At 35.3% G+C, this 14633-nt stretch overlaps 1 protein-coding gene across 4 annotated transcripts in view; it reads left to right on the top strand.

Annotated features, from left to right (window-relative positions):
- The window catches only part of LOC139485319 (sodium- and chloride-dependent glycine transporter 2-like), a 43190-nt gene extending 42569 nt beyond the window's left edge, over positions 1-621 (top strand). For all 4 annotated transcript variants that reach the window (XM_071269737.1, XM_071269736.1, XM_071269738.1 and 1 more), the window contains exon 14: positions 70-621. In XM_071269737.1, coding sequence (XP_071125838.1) covers positions 70-231 — 162 coding nt within the window. In that variant the 3' untranslated portion in view covers positions 232-621. The remainder of the gene's footprint in view (positions 1-69) is intronic.
- Positions 622-14633: the final 14012 nt, after the last annotated feature.

The following is a 14633-nucleotide window of genomic DNA, read 5'->3' as shown; positions in this document are numbered from 1 at the left end:
TAAAATACTACTTACAGCATTTTGCATCAATTTGAAACTATCAAATAATAATATTATCCTATTTTTCAGAGAATTAAAACTCGGCTGACGGCAGGGTCGGACTACGGACCTGCCCTAGCAGTAAATTGTATCAAACCAGCTGAACTTCTTCAGCTGACAACAACTGAACGTTTGGATAATGATATGTCTAATCAGCCGGATGTGTTTAACGAAAAGCAGAATATGATTTGAATAACTGTTTGACCTATAGTAATCATGTTCATTTACCTCATTTAATTTTTTGGTACCATTTAAAAAAAAAATAGACATTAATCATTCTAACAGATACCAAAAGATGCAGATAACTTATTATTAGAAGACAATTTTAAACTGTATCTATTGTTTACAATCCCATATGCAATATGTTGCAAAATTAAATTAAACAGATAGTAGGTCGTTCTACAATGTATTGTCATATGGGTCAATATTAAACATTCATATGCAATAAATTTTATATATTCAACACTTTGTTAAAGAATTGAAAATTTTGTTTCAATATTCAATTTTGATATTTAACTTTTAACATTTAACTTAAGGTTCCAAAATCCAATATAAGAAAAAAATAAATGTTGTTCCTAATAATCATTGTATTAAAAGTGTATGATATTCATATTACTTTCAGCGTAAAAGTATAGACTTTTGGAATATTTACAAACAGTTACAACTTGTGCATTTCAAGTATGAGATTAGAATAGTTATACAACAGGTATAATCCACTGCAGAAAATTCTTTTACCAAATGCAAGTCAGCAATATGTCGGTTGTGTCCAGTGGTACCGTTGATGAAATAGTTTACTATTTGGTACATGTATTGTCAAATTTTATGGATTTCCCCTTTTTGGATTTATCTTGGAGTTTGGTATTGTTATTAACATATGTTTTACAGAAAAAAGCAGAGGTAACAAACATGTACTATGTGACTGTATACTGTAATGGGGGAAAAAGACAATGGTTGATAAAAAAAAGATATAAAAGATTCCATTAAAAACATTTGGTTCCAAGCTTCAGATTTGAAATTAAAATTTAGCCTTTATTTAATGATATATATAAAACGTAATTCTATTGTGGTAATTCCGCCAGAGTATCAGTTACGAAGAATAAATATCGATACATGTATAATACAGCTATTTTGCTTAGATAAACTACAGGGAGTTTCACTTTTCGCATAAAGGGACACTATAAGTTACGAGTTCTAGAATGTTCTTGGATAAAACAATGGTTTATTATTGTATTTCTAAAAAACAGAAGTAAAGATCTCAAACTAAAGAAAACTTTAGAACATTTGAGTTTTATTTGGTTCCCCGATGCTCTTGTCTTTTTTAATTAAGAAAACCTACAAATAGTCCGGTGGCTACAAGCATATTTCAGAAGAATTGTTCACATCCTGTTACAAGCATGAAATTTGGCAAAAACCTTCCTCAACTATTACTCTTTTAATTCAGATAGGGAGGCATTTAAAAAAAATATCTCACTTCCGGTAAAATCCAAAATGGCGGACATCATCTCCTACTCAAGTTAATTTCGACTTAAAGTATGTTTATAGGCGTATTACTAAACATAACTGCATCAAATTTGGCACAAACTTTTCTTTTGTGTGTGTTTTTGATATCATATTAAGCACACCTTTATAAAAATTCCATACTTCCGGTTAAGTAAAAAATGGCAGACAAAAAAAAAAATTGGTAAATTTTGGAAATTTTTTTGTATATTGTTTTGTAAAAAGATGTTGGTATTCGGATGTTTTTGCAGTAAGTATATGATAGTTCGTTTCATTCCCCGACATCAAATTCACCCGATTATTTATAGAACTGATTGATCAGACAGACTATAAATATAAGTACTTAATTGTGTTGCTTGTTTATAAATCCTAGTTGTGAATGTGTTCATAGTTAAACTTTTATTATTATAATAAAATATTGTTTACACTAGAGATGTCCAACAAATCGTTTCAGCTCATTGATACATTTGATGAACAAGTACCAACATCTTCTAAAATAGGGGGACATGACCAAAATGTGGACTGGTTTAAATGCATATTTTGTCAAACTGATAGTCTCGACACACTCCAATGTCCTGCCTCCGCAAGGCAGAATGACACGAGTGCTGGATATAAAACATTATCCGAAAACCTTGAACAATTTAATGAAATTAACTCCTTACCTTCTTGGTTAGACTTAAATAAACTATTTACGATAGTTACGATACTGTGGTCAGGTCATTAAAGATTGCATATTTTGGCTTTAACATTGATTCACTGATAGGGTCTTTGCATCGGAACTAAACACATTTATTTCTAAAAAAAACAGTTGTTGGCATGACACGGGTTATGTTCTTCTCATATATTTTATGATAGTATGATACTAAACCCCTAACGGGAGGGATTGTACCTGATATTCATATGATGAAGACATAATCTTTCAATCAGTTTAATTGAGGTCTGGAGCTGGCATGTCAGTTAACTGCTAGTAGTCTGTTGTTATTTATGTATTATTGTCATTTTATTTATTTTCTTTTGTTACATCTTTTGACATCAGACTCGGACTTCTCTTGAACTGAATTTTAATGTGCGTATTGTTATTCTTTTACTTTTCTACATTGGCTAGAGGTATAGGGGGAGGGTTGAGATCTCATAAACATGTTTAACCCCGCCGCAATTTTGCGCCTGTCCCAAGTCAGGAGCCTCTGGCCTTTGTTAGTCTTGTATGATTTTAAATTTTAGTTTCTTGTGTATAATTCGGAGTTTAGTATGACGTCCATTATCACTGTACTATTATGCATATTTTAGGGGCCAGCTGAAGGACACCTACGGGTGCGGGAATTCTCGCTACATTGAAGACCCATTGGTTGCCTTCGGCTGTTGTTTGCTCTATGGTCGGGTGGTTGTCGCTTTGACATATTCACCATTTCCTTTCTCGGTTTTAAATGATGGGAGTGGTATTCAGAACACACTGATAAAGAGCAATGCTAAATGGCATAAAAAATGTAGTCTAAAATTCAATACTACGGAACTCAAAAGGGCTCAAAAGAGACAACATAGATACATATCTGATTATGGGCAAGCATCATTATTACAAGAGGCAAGAAAATCAACACGTCTGAGTTTACCCTGTAAAATAGGTCTGAAAGATTATGTTTGTTTCTTTTGTGAATCTATTGAGGAAGATGAGATGTTACGTGAAGCAGCGACCTACGGCATTGACAATCGTGTTCGTGAATGTGCTCAAAAGCTACAAGACACTGCCTTACTAGCAAAGTTAAGTGCAGGAGACCTTGTAGCCCAAGAGGCAAAGTATCACGTAAAATGCTTAATATATCTTTATCGAAAAGCATCAAGAGTGGCTAATGACGACGAGTCTGAAGGAGGAACACAGTCATGAATCAGCCACGGAATTGCATTAGCTGAATTAGTAAGCTTTATAGAAGAATCTAGAAGTGAAGATAATGTTGCACCAGTATTCAAGATGTCAGATCTTTCAAAAATGTATGGTAACTGATTGGAGAAAACGGGAGCTGATCAAGAAGGTAGAGTCCATAGTACGAGACTGAAGAATAGATTATTGACGTATGTACCTGATATTGAGGCCTATAAGCAAGGTCGAGAAAATTTATTAGCATTTAAAGATGACATTGGGCCAGCCTTACGAAGGGCATGTGAGGAAGATTTTGACTCAAATTATATGCAGATATATAAGGCTGTGAAGATTGTTAGAAGTGATATGATGGCAACATCTTCAGAATTCAATAGTACATTTGCTGCCGATTGTCAGGAAAAATCAGTACCACGATCTCTTTTAACGTTAGTGAATATGTTACTGTATGGACCAGACATAACAACTGATTCCTTTTCCCAAGAAACGTTATCCATTGCTCAAATGCTGATTTTCAATAGTCATAAAAGAATTCAAAAGTCCAACAGACATGCAAAATCAAGAGAAACACCTTCACAGATGTATTTGGGAATAGTGATTCATTGTCAAACAAGGAAGAGAGGGTTAATCGACAAACTGTATAAACTAGGATTGTCAGTCTCATATGATCGGATTTTATCAGTATCAGCATCTCTTACAAATACACTATGTAAGCAGTATCAAGAAGACGGATATGTTTGTCCTCCGTCGTTACGGTTAGGCCTTTTCACCACTGCCGCCGTAGATAATATTGATCATAACGCTAGCTCAACGACAGCAAAAGATTCATTTCATGGAACAGGAATTTCTCTCTTTCAACATGTTACAACTCAAATGAACAGACAACAGCGATTAGATTTCCAATTGACTAGCATCCAAGGCGGACGAGTGACTGAAAGTTTGCCTGATTCATATGCTGTTGTCAAACCAGCTGTTTTGAAGACAAATGTGCCTGTAATTCCTGTGACAGATAGTTCATGTAAAGGATGTACTGGTGACTTACATGAAGCAGTCCAGAACGAATACAGGTGGCTTGAAACTGTTTCCAATTCAAAGGAATGTGATATAGAGGAAAGAACATTGGTTTCTTGGGGAGCCTATCATGCAGAACATGAACCCATCAAGGATTTTGAACCCTGCGTATCAGCACTTCTACCACTCTTTGAAGAAGAGGCTAAATCTGTGGCAATGATAAAGCACTCATTTGATGTTATAAAGACTAGTGTCGAGGCATTAAATCCTGGTCAGAATCCAGTCATAGCGTTTGATCAACCTCTGTTTGCAGTTGCTAAGCAAATTCAATGGAATTGGCCAGAAATCTACGGTGAAAACAAGTTCATAGTAATGTTCGGTGGACTTCATATTGAAATGGCAACGTTTAAGACCATTGGAGATTGGTTGGAAGGATCTGGTTGGACATCTGTGCTGACACAAGCCAATGTTGCATCTTCTGGTAAAGCTGAGGCATTTTTAAATGCTAGTCACGTAACAAGGACCAGACGTGCTCATCAAATATCAGCATGTTTGTACATATTGCTTAAGGCTGCTTACCAGGAATACAGTGATAGTGAGGAATTTGATCATAAACTGGACATGGAGGAGTGGTGCTTGCAAATGTCTACAGAAAGACCTCAGTTCCACTACTGGTTCCTAACTCTGAAACTTGAACTAGATGCGCTAATTTTCATCAGAGCCATAAGAGAAGGGCATTTTAAACTCTATATAGATGCACTTACTAGAATCATCCCTTGGTTCTTTGCACTAGATCATATCCACTACTCAAGATGGTTACCGGTTCATGTTCGTGATATGACCGCTCTTTCTTCTACCAATCCTGATGCTCATGTTGAGTTTTTGTCGGGGAAGTTTGTTGTGCACAAAACAAAAAAAAGGTTTTCTGCAATAGCAATAGACCATGCTCATGAGCAGAATAATGCAGTAATAAAGTCAGATGGTGGTGCAGTTGGATTAACTGAAAATCCTGTAGCTTTACGACGATGGATGATTGCAGGACCTGAAATGGCGAGGTTGACAAAAGAGTTTGAGAGCACTGTAAGTGATTTTGAGGTATAAGAAGACGAACATCACCACGAAAATAAGACAAGTGTACAAAAGTCATTCTTGAAGGATATTTGGTCGATGGTAGAAGTAATGAATGAGTTAGGGAATCCGTTCATGGAAGATAGTCAAGATTTGCTTGTCCTTGAAACAAAGGATATAGCACCGACATCTGTCGTTGATACTATCCGCAAAATAGAGAAGATCGGTAAAACACAGTATGAAAAATACATAGAAGACAGACTGATAAAAAGAACTGTTCCAATTTTTGAACCGATAAAAAAAAATGCATTGGCATTATTTAGAACTCCACACGGGAAGACTGTTTCGGCAATGAAGGACAAAATAAGCATACTGAAAAGTGATGTGTCGTTATTTTGAAGACTCTATATATCTTGTCAGACAAGAGGTGGCGACTTGGAAGACTTCTTTGCCCATGAAAACAATATAAATCCGCCAGCATTGAGCCAGCATGGGAAAATGCGTCTTTGAACCAAATCAGATCTTCTCAGTAAGTGTTTAGAACCATTGACAACAACGACATGTGATGCTCCTGAGGTGGATGCTTTAGTTATTGACGGTGCCGCAATTGTGAATATGCTTAAACCATCAACATCTCGTACCTTTGACGATTATGCTGATTTGATATTCTGTCCTTATATTAGAAAACAACTGGAAACTGTAGCAAGAGTGGATGTAGTCTGGGATGTGTACATCGACAACAGCTTGAAAGCTGCCACCAGAAGCAAACGAGGGAAGGGAATACGCAGACGAGTCCAGGGTCAAAATAAAATTCCTCAAAATTGGCAAAGTTTTGTGAGAGATGATGACAATAAAAAGGAACTTTTAAGTTTTCTTTCTCAGCATCCTGCTCAACAACATTTTGCAGAAAAGATAGTTGTAGCAACAAATGATCAGGATGTGTTATGTTATCCACCACATGATGATGTTTTAAATTTAGCCCCATGTTCACATGAAGAGGCTGACACTAGAATCATATGGTGCATGTGTCGGATGCAGTAAACCATGGACTTAAACGAGTCATAATTCGAACAGTTGATACGGATGTTGCTGTCATTGCTGTGTCACTATTTCGTGAAATTGGGGCAGACGAACTATGGCTAGTGTTTGGGAATGGAAAAAGCTTCAGATATATATCCATTCATGAACTTTCAAATGCACTAGGCATTGAGATATCACACACACTTCCTGTGTTTCATGCTTTTACCGGTTGTGATACCGTCTCTTCGTTTGCTCGAAAAGGAAAAAAGACTGCGTGGGAGACATGGATGGCATTTGAAGATGTTACTTTAGCATTCCGAATAATGATTGATCAACCTACATCACCTGATATGGATCTAATAATGGCATTGATAGAACGATACGTGGTTTTAATGTACGATCGAACGAACACATCAAATGGGGTTAATGAAGCAAGAAAACAACTGTTTGCGCAAAAGGGAAGACTAATTGCGGCTATTCCACCGACTCGGTCTAGTCTTTTCCAACATGTTAAACGTGCAATATTCCAAGGCGGCTGTGTATGCGGATCGAGCTTGGAATTGGTTCCATTACTACCTAGTCCAGGCGCTTATGGATGGAAAAGGGACAAAGATGATCAATGGGAACCCTTTTGGACTGCACTTTCTGAGGCATCGTCATCTTGTCAGGAGCTTGTGCATTGCGGATGTAAAAAAGGCTGCGGTGGTCGTTGTAAATGTGGCAAATCAGGTCTCCCGTGCACTGCTTTGTGTGCTTGTGGAGGTGATTGTGAATAGAAATCAATGTGTTGCCGCCATATTATTGATAAATTTCGTCCCTCTTTTAGATATAGTGAATATTTGGGAATGAGGATAACTTAAAGTCAAAAGTTGAATGACTAGCACAAAAAAATGTTTTAACATTTCAAAAAAAAAAAAAAAAAAAAAAAAAAAAAAAAAATTCTATGTCCGCCATATTGGATTTCACCGGATGTTGTGATTTTATAGACATGTGGCCTATATATTGTATCCAAGAGAGGCACCAAAGAAAGGTTCCTGTACAATATGATGATAGTAGCAGTACATTCAAATACACTACAAATATCCTCCCAAATAAATAGGCTTACATTATAACAATGTCCGCCATATTAATTTTTACCAGAAGTAGGGCTTCAAAAGACTTACAATCTCTAATTGTATCCAAAAGTAACACATAAGCATTGTTCGTGCCAAATATAATTATAGTAGCATGATTTTAACACCTTTTCACATACCCGCCTTCGATATTGGGCTGATTTAAGTATACTGTCCGCCATTTAGAATTTTACCGGAAGTGAGACATTTTTTTCAAATGCCTCCCTATCTGAAATTAAAGAGTAATACTAGAGGAAGGTTTGTGGCAAGTTTCATGCTTGTAACACGTTGTGCACAATTGTTCATGAAGCCGCAGGACTATAATAAAAGATCATACCTTACTTGAAAAGAACAAATAAACCATAGGTTCTGTAATAGAGGGTCAATCAGAATGAAGAGTTGACTGTCTAGTGACGATGGAAAATTATCGTTTATTAGAAGATAAATAATTGGGCTTTGTAACAAAAACATCGTTGAATCCCTCAAACAGTTGTTGCAAGAAGCTATGACGTATAGAGCGTGTGCAACGTTTCAACAAGAGGCATCACCGGACATGACTGCATATTTATTTATCCTACACAGTCTTATGGACACGGATTTTACTTCCAGTCGGAGGAAAACAAAGGTGGTTACATTTATATTCCCCAGTCAACATTTGGATAAAACTTCAATGCTTTGTAACAAATTGTACATCTTCATTTTCATTAAAATGTTTGTTCATCAATTAACTATGACGTATGCTACATATTCGACGCTCTTTAAAACTAGAAGCATTAACCGACACAGTAAAAAAATGAATTCTGCATGTTCTGCAAGCGCCCCTTTTAAGACAAGATATCAATGGCTTGTTCGACAAATAAAACAAGTCAAATTAGCAAAACAAATGTATTTGACTAACTTATAACGGTATGTTGCAATATTGACAAACAATAGAATAACATTTAAAACAAAACAGTTGGCTTTTAAAGTGTTTAAATATTTTTGTTTTCAAATTTCAATATGTAGACGCGAACTGTATATTTTTTGTATTCATTACTGTTAAATGAAGCTGACTGATTTCGTGTTCAAGAAGGCAATTTGAGTAAGCAGGACCAATGAACAATTGTAAGCATATGTGAACAGTTATCTTGTTTCCTACTCGCCCTTAAAAAAATTGTGACTGGTCATGTGTCACTTTTCTGAACTGAAATGTTTATCAAGGTAAAGTTTATCCATGTGTTACAATACACCAAAGCCAAGGGCTCATTTGACCTTGTCGCCTTTAGATATGAACTTGATGCTTACTACCCTATTTCTTTGTTCCATTTGCTTTAATATAATGATGTGTAATATATAAAAAAAAAAGAAGAAAATATTGTATGATTGTCAATAAGACCATTATTTGACCATTATTAACCGTTTGTAAGGTTCCATACTTCATATTTTGCGATGATGTTTTGATAATCATACTATTCACAAGTATGTTTGAGTTATGGGACTTTAACCATGTTTTACATATTGTAGAATTGGAACAATTCGTGATTTCTTCCTTTCTGGGACCATATTTTAAAAAGAGTTTCAAAAGAAGAACCATTATGATGTGTAATATAAAAAAATGATACAATATTGTATAGACAACTTTCGCTACCGTAAGTTCCTAATGTAAAACCAATTATGTGACTATATGCTAATAGACTCACCATAGATACTAGCAGGATCAGTATTTTGTAATCAGAACCCGCGTTTTGTCTACAAAGAACTCATCAGTGACGCTCTAAAGTATTAGCCAAATACATCTAAGGTAATATATGTAAAGACTACACAAAGTTTATTTGTTCCTAAAGAAAAATGAAATGAAAATAACATTTAAGAAAATTTAGAATCTAATGTGCAATTCAAATCAGCGTTATGTGCTCAGCAGTTTTTTAAATATTAGAAGAGCTAGTGTAACGTTAAATTTTACCGAAAGACAATTTTACAAAGACAATACTCATCCTAATTCGATAACTGTCTTACAAAGAGTTGAGATACACTGAGCCCAACAAGAACGCAACTGACATAATATCAAGTAATTTCTATGATATTGTAAAAAGAAGAAAAGAAATCAACAAGACAATTGCAAACAAAATATGAAACACTATGTCTAAAGGTGAAAGGACGAAATAAACAGCCATCCAGAAGTGTAAAAAAAGGCCACAAAAGATACTAGGGCAATAATCCTATGTGGAATTTACTAACACCATAAATATCGTATTAGGTCCCTAGCACATCATTTAAAAGAGGGGCGAAAGATACAAGAGGAACAGTCAAACTCATAAATCTAAGATAAACTGACAACGCCATGGCTAAAAATGAAAAAGATAAACAGACAAATACTAGTACACAAGAAACAACATAGGAACTTGAGACTGAGCAACACAAACCCCACCAAAATTGGGGATTATCTCTGGTGCTCTGGAAAGGTAAGCAGATCTTGCTCACGATGGTGTCGTGTTGCTCATGTTATTACAAACCCGGTAAATAGTCTAATTCGGTAGGTCACATTCATGAAAAAGGAACGGAATTGTAGTTAAGACGTTAGAAAATTATCCGATATCATCTGTAAAACGGTTATTCCATAACGGTCAAGCAACTCGTGATTGCGTCCATAAAAATTATGAAGGGATGATTTCAACATCACCATTTGAGACTCTTGGTTTAATAGCTTCATTATGAATAGCAACCCGCGTACAACTTATCTCATCGACTATCTTATCATGTGGTATTTAGACTAGCAGCCTACAAAAGTGACCAAGTCTTCAATACCGTTTGTAATAGGAACCTACTTATATTGGGCTATACAAAACCAAATGCAAATGTGTTTTATGAATTTATTTCCATCGTTCATTTTCAATTTCATGGAAACCTTTGACATTCATTCTAAACACCGTGTTAATTGTATAAAGGGATATAACACCACTACTAACCGTGTATTAAAATAAGCCCTGACCTCTAACTTCATATGGAATATACACGGTCTCCACACAATTGCTTATAACCAATCAGATACCTAGAAATGTATAGGGGTAAGATAATTTGGTATACCAGACTTGCGTATGAATACAACAAAACTCATCAGAGCCGCTTTAAATCATTGAGCATTGGCAACCTAAAATGTATGCAAGTTCTTTCAAATACGACCTACGCAATGTATACATGGGGGAAATGACAGCTTAGTGTTTCAAATATTTAAATATTTGATAATCAGCAAATTTATATTGAGTAAACATATCAATGACATGTCTTGAAAGCACTAAATGCTGACTAATGAGCTGAAAATTTCATCTGGGATGAAACGTCTGACTAAAGAGGTATTGAACCAGCGTTTACAAACCCATTAAAATACTTTGGTCATATTTTGTCGGATATCCGTTACGTCTGCACTTCTGTCAAAACAGTCAAATCAAACACGAAATTTAAGAGCATTGGAAACCAACAATTCAAAATATTGTTCTCACGCTATGCCTCAGTAGAAAATCGTGGTGTTCCGTATACTTATAAACAGTAATTTAAAAGTAATTTACAGTTAAAGAAAATATCAATGATATATCCTGTCAAAACATAAATGCTGAGTATTGGGCTGGTTAGGATATCGGTGTCGAAACGTCCATCAGCAATGACAATGACCAGTAATTGTAAAACTCATCTAAGATGCCAAGCTTATCATTCGGAATGCCAAACGCATGTTTCACAAACAGAACAACTGTTAGTGCTGCCCAAATCCTAATGAATGCTAAATCCAATACGAAGAAAAGAGCATTACAGTAAAAATTAAGAAAAACTGTGACGAATCAATACAATATGTTAATTAAATGTGTCAAGTGCCAAGATACAGATACGTCACTTCATGCTTGGGGTAAGAAAAGTGTTACATATCCGTAATCATTTGTTTCATAGATATTTCAGTACAGCAAAAAATATCACGATGGTGTCCCTTGTACGTTCGAAAAAAGTTATTCTTCGTTATCAATGGGAGTTCTGTTGATTCTATACATTCGAATTCCCTTTGCTCGGCAACTCTCTACCATGAAAATTGTCAACGAAAACCCTAAGATATGGTATCAACTGAAAGATATATATGCCTCATGTCAAATATGATAGTTTGGATACGCACAAATCAGGCCTCACGAAGACATCAAATTAATTATAGATAGTTATTTCAAAACAGCATAATTTAGGTTGGAAACAAAAGTAAAACTGCACCTATTCCTAGTGAATTATATAATTATTTCTACAACACTGGTGGTAAGCAGATGGTAGTTACGTAAAGTTACGACCATTTGAATATGGGAGACAACTCAAGGAATAAGATTTTCTTTTCCGATTTTCGTGCAGTAAAAGGATCAGTTGAGTCAAATCGCTTTTCTCATATACACTTATTGTGAGTGCATTGATATTGAAACCAAATTTGATACATAAAATCCTTCCTTTCTTCGAAAAAATGTCGTAACTTTAAATTTGTTATGGTTGTAATGTCAACTTTAGTATCTTGGATGATAGTCGTAACCGACATAAGATGGTCGTAACTTTGAAAGAGAGACACAAGATACCAGAGGGACAGTAAAACTCATAAATCGAAAATAATCGGACAACGCTAGCTAAAAATTAAAGAAGACAAACCGACAAACAATAGAACACAGGACACAACATAGAAAACTAAAGAATAAGCCACACGAACCCCACCAAAAACTAGGGGTGATCTCAGGTGTTCCGGAAGGGTAAGCAGATCCTGATCCACATCTGACACCCGTCGTGTTGCTTATGTTATAACAAATCCGGTAGATAGTCTTATTCGGTAGGTCACATTCATGAAAGGGAAGGGGATTGTAATAACGACGTTAGGAACATAGATATAGGAAGATGTGGTGTGAGTGCCAATGAGACAACTCTCCATACAAATAACAATTTAAAAAGTAAACCATTATAGGTTAAAGTACGGCCTTCAACACGGAGCCTTAGCTCATGTAATTTATGAAACGGTTATTCCATAACGGTCAACCAAATCGTGATGGCATCCGTAAAATTAACGAAAGGATGATGATTTCAACTTTACTATTTGGAACTCTTGGTTTAATAGCTTCCTAGTGAGCAGCAACCCTATATCAAGAAAATCATGATAGGAAATGCAAGCACGGGACTATCCTATCATTTGGGGGATATATACCCCGTATGCATGTGCTGCTGGAATGTTTTTACTTAGAAATGGAAAGTTCACAATTTTGAAGCTGAAGTCATCTCTTTTGTCGTAAAGTTTTGTTTTCAACCGACCCTCATTGTCAATTTCTAGATGTAAGTCAGATATGAGGCCGACTTAACTGTATCTGTTGTATCTTTTATATCTAGTTCGATGGGATAGATGAGTTCTACATAGTCACCAAATTTTGAATTATTAAGTGAAAGAACGTTATATTTATATTGGAAAGTACAGCTAAAGGATATTGCTGACTTCTTATCTCTTTTCCGTATGAAGTCAGCCTCATAATATTAAAGAAACAAGCAGGCAAGAAGAAGGGGCACAATTGGTTCCCATTGGACAGTCTGTTAAAAAACACGTCCTCCGAACGTAACAAGTATGTTGCCAATAAAAAAAGCAATTATCTTGATAATGTCAGTTTCAGAGAATGTTTTGTTTGAATCAGGGTGATCCTTTACAAAGTAGGATTTATCCCTCCCTAAGACAAGATACTTGTATTTACGTTGGCCATTCTTTTAAATGAAACAAAGCAATACCAACTCTTTCAATTTGTCTCTCAGTTTGGAACGTGGAATACTTGTGTAAAGTGTAGAAAAGTCAAAAGTTTTAATACTATTGCAAGATGAAAGAGAGTTAGATTGTATGAACTCTAAAAGATCTTTATAATTTTTAAGCATCCACATCTGATTCACGCCACCTCTAGAATGGGCAGTTTCACAATAACTTAGAAGCCTGTCTTTGGTTGCTGATAAAATAGCTGTTAATAATTTAGAAAGATGATTCGTGGAGCAATTGGAAGACCCAGCAATATACCGTTGTGTGTAAGGAAACTTATGTAGTTTAGGTATCCAATACAGTGATGGAAGATCAAGTTCTTCATCTTTGGTTGAAATTCCAAAGGAACACAAAACAGACCTATGATTATCCAGGATTTCCTCTATGGTTAGTGTCGTGAGGGTGTATGTTGAGTTTCAAAGAGAAGTGTCAATACCTAATTCGTTTATCACGCAGTTAATGTAATGCGTTTTACACACAAAAACGATGTTGTTTGGGGCTTTATCTGCGGGGACAACAACATATTTGTCAGGGAGGTAGGATAGGTGTTTTGCAACCTTTGGGTCTTTAAAGATTGACGTAGAATGGGCATTGATAGACCCATTCAGTTTCTTACTTGTAATTTATATCGTAACTGGAGTATTTAGACGAACTTTTATCAAAGTATTTTAAAATTACTGTGCACATAACCATGTTAATCAACTCAGTTGTCATATATGGTTTACTACAAACAATGTTATGTGTTACTCTGATAGTGGTATGCAGAAATCAAGTTAAAGAATTTTCAAACCAACACAGTTCTGATATATTACAAACGACCATCATTTAGGAGTAACAGTGAAAACTAATCAACTCGTATCGAGCTAAATATTATGTTAGGGTTGACTATTTATATATTTTTTACTGCATGATAAGGCATCAAATTGTTGATTATACGTGTATTCCCTCATATTTGCTTTTATATTTCTTTTATTTACGACTTTTACTATTAACTGCAATTGTGTCGGCAAATGAAATTATTGAACGTAAAAATTTCGAACTCTACTGTTTAATCAGCTATTGAAGTTATTATAAACCCTTTGGCCTTCAAATATTCGGCTTTTGGTCGTTCATGGAGAAGGTAAATCCGCAAATGCGCTTCGGAGCCCTAGTGTTTTAACGAGTTGTCTTTTTTTTTATCGATTGCATGACGATCATATATTGCGATATATCATTGAAATTAGTTCTTAGTATTGGTACGGAATGAAAA

Source organism: Mytilus edulis, chromosome 8 (assembly GCF_963676685.1).
Source record: "Mytilus edulis chromosome 8, xbMytEdul2.2, whole genome shotgun sequence".
In the NCBI taxonomy this organism is placed as follows: domain Eukaryota; kingdom Metazoa; phylum Mollusca; class Bivalvia; order Mytilida; family Mytilidae; genus Mytilus; species Mytilus edulis.
The sequence above is the reverse complement of the archived record's forward strand: the minus strand, read 5'-3'. Positions and strand labels throughout refer to the sequence as shown.